The sequence below is a fragment of the Porites lutea genome, chromosome 6, assembly GCF_958299795.1.
Source record: "Porites lutea chromosome 6, jaPorLute2.1, whole genome shotgun sequence".
In the NCBI taxonomy this organism is placed as follows: domain Eukaryota; kingdom Metazoa; phylum Cnidaria; class Anthozoa; order Scleractinia; family Poritidae; genus Porites; species Porites lutea.
The window spans coordinates 8,245,556-8,253,757 of NC_133206.1; the positions used below are offsets into that span (position 1 = coordinate 8,245,556).

Consider the following 8,202-nt stretch of genomic DNA (forward strand, 5'->3'; position numbering starts at 1 on the left):
TAGTCACGAAAAATGCTGAATCCACCCCTGCACTTCACTCGCTTAACCCCTTGCTCTGGAAAAATGTTTATCAATAAATTCGCTGACCTTACCCCTTATACCCGTGGAAATCATCAACACAGCAAAAATCTGTGTTCCAGTTGGAAATCGACCTCAGAATTTGGCTCATTTACAGTTCTGTAAAAGCCCGCAGCAATGCTTTGCGCGGGAAGTACTTGGTAACCGTTCCTTCAACCAATTCCACAAAACCCACTGTTAGAGGGTGGTAGCCGTATTACTGCGCTTCGAGGGAGGGACGAAAAAATATACGTTTTGTTTATCAGGATGGAGATCCGTGGCGTTAGTAACACTGAAACTGTGAAGAATCCTTGAAGTGGCCAGATTTTTTCGCTTGATTCACTTTGCACATCCAGGGAAAGTACCACGAAAAAACTTGCCATTAATAGATTATACGTTCAACTTAGTTTGTGTTGCCTCAACAAGTTTTGTTTCTTTGTGAACGGCGCGTTAATTTTCTTCATTTTGAAATGTTACCCTTTCTTTCGCGTTAATTTTCTTTATTTGGAATCGTTTTTCACTTTCAGTTGTAACTTCAAAAGGTCAGGAGCGTTACTTTCCTATAATAAGATAACATCGCAAGACAGATATAAATAATAAAAACGTTGTTTTTATAATTCTTAGTTTGATGAGGTTACCAGTATTTTGTTCAATCTGCAGAATCAAACGTTCTACATGGTGCCACAGGGACATTTTTCATACCCTGATCCCTTCTACGTTTCGGTATGTTTTAAACACTTAAGATGTAAAAGCAGTTTACATACAATAAAGATAAACATAACAGGGATCAAAGTGCTGGTTTCTTGTGTAAAAAAGTCATTGGGCGCTTTCCATTCAACAAAAATTCCGGTTTGAGATTTCGGACATTCAACGTGCCCAACGGAACGATCCTGTGACTCCGGTTGCACAGACCCGACCCTAGCCACCGCGCGTTTGGTTATTGTTCTTGTAAGCAGCATACAAAAGAGCGGTACATGGGACGACAATTATGTCAATTGGAAAGGGACAATAGGGTCCGACGAGCGGAAATGATCAAACCGGTCGAAGTGGACCACCTTCAAAGCTCGTCCCGAATATTCAGGTCGGACCAAACCGAAATGGTCCGTTTCATGTTATGTATCAACCGAAATTTCCGGAATTTTGTGTGTTGAATGGAAAGCGCGCACTTTTTTTACCTCATGTAACATCCGCAACCGGCCTGCTATGTTAGTGGACCGTAGTGAAAATTGGACGTTTTGAGTGCTTACCACAGATCAAAAATTGTGGGTTCTGTGGTAAATAGAGGGAGACCAAACTACTCAGGCAAATTTAGCCAAACGAAAATGGTGATAGTATTTGCGAGCAATCCTAAAGGTTCAAAAACAAGAAATTAACAATGACGTATCGCGAATTCACTGCAGCCTTCCAACCAACGCACATTGATCTTTGGGTCGTTACCAACATTTCGCAACATAAGCGCACTCAACACTGTAAACAGTTTTATTAACACAGAAATATTCAGAAAAATATATATCTCTCCTTTTTATATCTTTTTTTTTAAGTCTAGAAAATTTTCAAATACTTAGCCTTTAAATAAAAATGCTATGTTGCATTGCGAATTTTCCTTCCTCCTTCATGAATTTGCATCCGCTTTTTCAAAATGAGATCCCGGGATTTTATTACCTGATTTGTCGAAAATGTCCGATTTCCTCTAGAAGAGAGCCCCTTCTTTTCTTTTTTTCTTTATTTTCACTTTCCACTTAAATATCATCCTTTTGAAGAGCATTACAGGCACTTCATAAGTTTTCTAATAAAAAGGACCAGAAAGGTTAACTATGTTATTGCTCCTACGTATTACAAGTAACGCCCTAGTTACTAGTGAATAGTTACTCTGCCCTACACCGCCATGCTCTATAGTATTATTCATTCTATTCACTTTATTCATCCTACATGTAGGTTGTTACACATCCTTACAATGGAGATAGCTCGGTTCAACTAAGCTTATTTACCCCCAAAGGTAATAGTTTTACATCATGTATTCCTTTACAGTTGAAGTTTGTAAGGGTTACCTTATAGCAATTTAAGTGATGCAACAACAGAATCATACAGCCTAGATCTTTAGATTCTAAGACGAGAACGATTACGAGTTCACGGTACTGAGTATTGTTCACGCCTGAACCAGCGTCATGGGCGGGAAAACGTGATAGCCGTCGTCATTTTACTAGTTTTAGCGCCTGTCGTAATGGGGGAACAAGTTGTCAAATGTTAAACTAATTTTGTCACTGTGAGATTAAAAGAAGGCTTAACCTCCTTCAATGAAAATAACTGACCGTGCTAACGTCTCTGGTGAAAAAGAAGTACAACTGATGTAGCTTTCCGGGGTGATTTTTGGAGAATACGCGAAAAAACTTAAAGATTAAAATATCTTTCTCGTAGTCGTAGTCGTCCTCGCCCTCGAATCAAAGGGTCTTTAATCTTCTCTACCGCTGACTGGACTATAGCTACTTGTTGCAAAATGGACCTTACTCTTAAAATAACTATTTTAAATTTTAATTTCTACTTTATCGACAGTTACGAGAGCAACCTTTTCTCCTAACATTTCTGGTAAAGGTAGGCTACATCTAGATTTTAATTAACTTCTATTGTTACGTGCAGTACATGTCGGAATGAATGTATTCCAATGCGCCTATCTTGGTTTGTTTAATTGTTTTAATTTTTCCAGTGTTTTCCGAAGTAAACATGGATACTTGATCGACGGAGTGTGTAGCTCTTGCGCCGGCACTAAGATCGGAGCGCTTCTGTTGTTGATTTCGGTGGTGATTTCTGTAACGCAGCGAAGCTGCCATTTCACAGTGCTGTATTAACATGACGAGAACGTACAACGCGCGTGGCTCCTAGACTTAATGAGCATTCAGTAAATAGGCCCGTTGCAGCTAGTCTTTGACGCGCTACAAATCCGCCATACTGGAGAGCAAGAAACGCAATGGGACAAGAGAAACAAAGGCCAAACATCAGTTAATATGGTAATTACTTTGTTTGTCTACTCCTAGTGCGCCCCTTACTCTCCAGCGTGGCGGTTTTGTACCACGTGAATGGCTATCCGCAAAAGGCCAATAGGCCACTTGCACTAAGAGGTCACGTGACCAATGCTTCCTTTAAACAATGAGTTGGAATCTTGCTGATGCCAAAAATTGACAGAGCACATAAAAATTAGCTTACACCCGAAGTTTGGGAGGAAACGCATTTAAGGGGGATATTTTATGGCACTTTGATTTTTCAACAAAGTAGTATGATTTGTATTGGCCGCCATGTTGGAGGGCATACTCTTGCCCTCCAATATGGCGGCCAAAACTACTTTTTGCTTATATCTTGTTAAACGTTTGATAGTTACGCTCAGATTTACTGTAAACGTTACCACATCATTTTTTCAACATCCTCCTTGAAGTTTAAGTGGAAAGCTTGTGTCCAGAAAGAAGTAATTCATAATTTTAAAAATAACATTTTGGTCACGTGACTAGCGAGGAACTTACTCATTTTTAAAAAATGGTGCGGGTTTGAAAAACTAAATCACTATTATTTTGTTTAAGATATGACCCACTAATCGTTTTTCGAGGGCAAAATCATATAACTTTCATTTTCATGAAAACTATGTCACATGACCTCTTAGTGCAAATGGCCCATTTGCACCGACTTTGATTCAACTCTCATATGGTCTTTAACTTTGCAGACGCGTCTAAACTTGTGACTACTTCAGTCGTAGGAATAATGGCTGGATTGTTGCTGTTACTGCTTATATATCTTGCATTCAGGTGCAGGAAGAAACGACAATGTCCTGGTACGTCCAAGGCTTGCTAGAGGCAAATGTTCTTTTTTTAGTTACTCTTTTACACAGTCTGAAAAATGTAATATCTTGCTGTTTAATTATATGCTTTTTTTATAATCAGTTTTTAATTTTTTTTTTTTTGAGCATGATAGCTTGTAATAAGGCTTTGTAGAAAAATAGATTCCTGATGTCTATACATCGTAGTGTCGCTGGAGTCAGGGCGTTGTATCGTTCATGGAACAAACACACAGGTTTAAAAAAAAACTGTTTTAATGCATTCTATGTTTTCTTTGGAATAATTGATTGTTGAAAAACAGTAATACAATTTCAACTCAGATCCAACATTGTACAGCATTCCTTCGCCAGCCCCATTCAGGCCAGATAATCCTAAAGGTAAGTATAAATAGAACAGTAGTTTGCACCTGTTTCAATTTCACAACGATTTCATTTTCGTCTTTAAAACGACCTTGAAACCAGCAGAATATTTTCACAACCATCAGGAATGTTATTAAAACTTTTAAGAGGAGATTTTAAAATCCAATCACCGGACTAGAACTGTCAAACGTGTGCGCACGATGCAAAAATTGCCATTTCAACCTGAAAGTGGACAAAATTTCTGGGCCTAAACGGTCTTAAAAGATCACTGACCTTTTCCACGCACATCCGCTGTTCAAGTCAAAGTGTTGAAAGGCCAAACACGATTTACAGCATGTTACAAGCTCGGTAGAGTGCTAGTGTAATTAGAGTTTTGCTTTGGACAAGAATGTAGGAGATAAGCGTTGGCTTTTCGTATATTTCTCTCTGTAAACGCTGGATTAGGTGGCATTTGCTCATAAAGGTGTTCTCTTGGTGAGGCAACGGCGGGATGATACGTCCCTAGTAGGTTGTAACTGAACAAAAAGCCGTTTTTTTTCCAGTTTATTGTTTTGTAGTAAATTAAGCCGACTTCCGCTCAGCAAATTCAACCTCCGAGGTAAATTTTTTCAGTGAGATTGTGAGGAAGGCTTTTAGTACGAAGGCATATGAGTTATCTGAGCAGTTTGTTTTAAAAGTTTAAGGCCTTCACCCTTCATGAGACCTTTCTGATCTTTTCTGGAGTCTCGCACTGCGGGTCTTGCGTGAAATTTCTCAGGTTTCAAAGAGCACGTTCTTAGTTAGACCCGACCGTAATCTAGCACGAGGTTAGGTAAATGTAGCGGTCAGCTATAGTTTGTCTTATCTTTGCAGAGGTGTACTACGCCTGCTACTATCCGGAAGGAGAAGATTTTCGAAAGCAGGTAGCATCCATCGTTAACTACTTCCGGCAGAATGGCTACAACGTCATCATGGACGTCATGGTATCTGCAGAAATTACTTCCCAGGGCCCCACGCGGTGGGCAGAGGGACAAATAAGGAGGGCGAAGAAAGTGTTGGTGTTCTTATCCCCGGGTTTGGTGAACCTGGCCTTAGATGGACGAGATAATACACAGTGTCAGGTAATAGTCAAGACTATTTGATACTTTTGAGTCTTAGTTGTTGTAGACAGCTCCACAGTTTTTCAGTGACAGCGCGTGCGACAAAAGATCAGGAGACATACGCACGTAGGTTACCAGTTAAGTTTAAAAGATGTTCCTGACTTAGTTTGGTTAAAAAAAGTATATTCAGAATTTATTTTATGAGCGGCCGGACTTCAATGCGTTAAAAACTGAAGTTGGACGCAACAAGAACATAGCAATTTTGTCACGTAAGAGCTAGCCTGAACTATCGTGTGGGTCGCGCCTGTCTGACATTCGGTGCAGAATATCAGTTGTCATCCATAAGTGGCATTTTTGTCTATTCGTGCCTTGTTTTGAGGACCTCTATTGATAACAGTCTTGTAAAATAGTTACCTTGTAAAATACTGAAAGAGCTACCCTATTTAAATAATGTTTTCACTTATAGTTCGGCTATTTCGTTCTCGTATAAAGTGTGAAACCTTCCCCCATCTTCTCTAGCCTTGCACTGCTCCTAGCCGCTGTTGACTACGGTTCAGTGGCCTTTTTCTAAGTTAAAACAAATGCCACTAGTTTTACTACCTTAGAACAAACGCCACCCAATCGTAGTCAACGGTTGCCGGCACCCCTACCGTACAAACAATAACCAGAGTTTATTAACATCAACGGACGTGATACAACTCACTTTGACTCTGAAGGTGACTACCGCAGAAGTTGTGGAAACACCTGTCACTGTCAACAACACTACTATTCAGAACTATACTCACTCGGACGATCATATTCAACCTACTCAGTTATGGAACGTTGTTTTTTGTTGTTGCTAGGAAATCAACCGTGTTTGGTTTGAGCTGGAGGTACTTCGAGATATGTACACCAGGAATCGCTCCGCCTCTAAGATGGTATGCTTGTTGCTGCCTGATACGTCAGTCTCAACGTCAGAACTGCCTCTGTGGGCAAGAGTCAGCTACAAGTGGCCGCACGATGTTCAGGAAATTTTGAAGCGATTAAACGATAGACCGATGATACTACCGTTATAAAAACTGCATTGTATAAATTAGAATGGACTCTGAGTTATAGTAGACTTGGAGAGACAAAATCGTTTTTATTTTTAAGCTCCTTTTTCACGGAGAAACCTTGTCCGGGGTGGAAGGGTTACTCGCCTACCCGAGCTACCCTGGGCGAGCAAACGTTTCGTTCATTTCCTCACAAAAATCAGTGAACGGTTTGCACGAGAGGCTCAACCTATTTCGATAGCAAGGTCACCCTTCTAGTCGGGCCATCCTTTCTCCATATAAAAACTGTGACCCAGCTGGGTCAACTCAGTCAAGGGGAGACAATCAGAGCATGCGCAAGCGCTGTTGGCTCGGGCAAAGTGGTTAGCTTCTTTCTCATACAAACGTTCGCTAAAGTCGACTCGGCCGGGAGGGTGACTTTTCCCAAAAAAAACTAGCCCTAAGTATTGGAAAAGAGACGCAGGGGCCAAGCTTAAAGTCGTTTACAGGCAAAACTTCATGTGCGACCACTTTTCGTATGCGACAATCTTCTCAAAATACCAAAATCGGTTTTCTTGACAGTCAAAGCCCTATATTTGTCGCATCTCACAAGTGATCCCCTATTATATAGGCAAATCACTCTGAGTCCTGATGCAAAACTAAGATTGAAAGTTTCCTGCAATGAACTCCACTTTGCCAGTGTGCCAGTCTGCTCGCATCTGCCACAGCAGACGCCACAAAGTCTATTGGACGAAGCCTTTTATAGCTGAAGATTGATCCATATTTCGCCAAATGCATGACCTTTAATTTAGCCATACGATAATAAATTTAATAGTATTTCTAATTAACGTATTTAACATTCAAGGAACATAAAACTTACTTTGTTGCAAACATGAATAGGGTGAAGGCCTTGTTATTTAAGTCTGGTTTATTAATAAAATCGTCGCGCTTAGAAATAAGCGAATTTCGAAATTATTTTACAAAGATATAGATATTAATAAAAAAAGAATTAATTTAAACTAATTACATCGTGTTCAAAATGGACTTGGCTTTACAATTATGAGAAGATATAATACAATAAATTAGATAAAAAAAAAACTAGACACTAGAAATATATATCAAGTTATACATTAAATTTCCATAAGTTCCGAATTTACATGCCATGAGCATAAAGGCACATCGCCGGAAAAAAGCTTCGTTTAAAGCGTTCATTTTTGCAAGTTATAAGGATGGTCTGTCTTTGTTGCGATGGGAACGGCCGTGCGCCTGCGACCGAGTCGGTGGAACAAGATGGCGAAGACGGGACTGGGGCTCTTTTATCTTTGTGAATAATTTGCTACACAACTCCACTCTTCTTGTGTGAAGTGATACACACGCGGTAGTAGCTAAGGCCTCTATTTATCCTGAATGCTCAGCATTTCTGAATTTTTATAGAGTATATCATTCATAGCAGCAGACGCGCAGTCAAAACATAACCCGAACTGAATGTAAAGTAGTTTTTTAGAAAATAATTAAGAAATAAAAATAAGGAGTTTCCTAGCATTGACAGAAAGTTGGTTTTATTGACTTAGTAGCGGAGCGCTCGCGCGCGCAAAGCGCGCGCAGCGGAGCACCATGGGTATAGTAAACTATCCATCTGAGAAAAAAATTTGGTTATGACGTAGCATACGCGCATCTGTACACACATTTCATGTAAGCCGATGTCAAATGTCACACTAGATCTTGCACAACTTGACACTAGCCTGTCAGTTATGTAAGCCATCCGTATGAGTATGATTAGATTGACATCTGTCAAAATCAGACATCCGCTAATTTTCGACTAACCTTTGCGATGATTCATAGCTTTGAGATTGCATTTTTATTTATATCTTTCAAACGT

General features: G+C 39.9%; 1 protein-coding gene across 4 annotated transcripts in view; it reads left to right on the forward strand.

Moving 5' to 3' along the window:
• The window catches only part of LOC140940344 (uncharacterized), a 14,271-nt gene extending 6,406 nt beyond the window's left edge, over positions 1-7,865 (forward strand). For 2 of the 4 annotated variants that reach the window (XM_073389292.1, XM_073389295.1), the window contains 7 exons: positions 718-780; positions 1,993-2,053; positions 2,608-2,646; positions 3,764-3,871; positions 4,196-4,252; positions 5,087-5,334; positions 6,156-7,865. In XM_073389292.1, coding sequence (XP_073245393.1) covers positions 718-780; positions 1,993-2,053; positions 2,608-2,646; positions 3,764-3,871; positions 4,196-4,252; positions 5,087-5,334; positions 6,156-6,368 — 789 coding nt within the window. In that variant the 3' untranslated portion in view covers positions 6,369-7,865. The remainder of the gene's footprint in view (positions 1-717; positions 781-1,992; positions 2,054-2,607; positions 2,647-3,763; positions 3,872-4,195; positions 4,253-5,086; positions 5,335-6,155) is intronic. The other 2 variants (XM_073389293.1, XM_073389294.1) reach the window with 2 other exon arrangements.
• Positions 7,866-8,202: the final 337 nt, after the last annotated feature.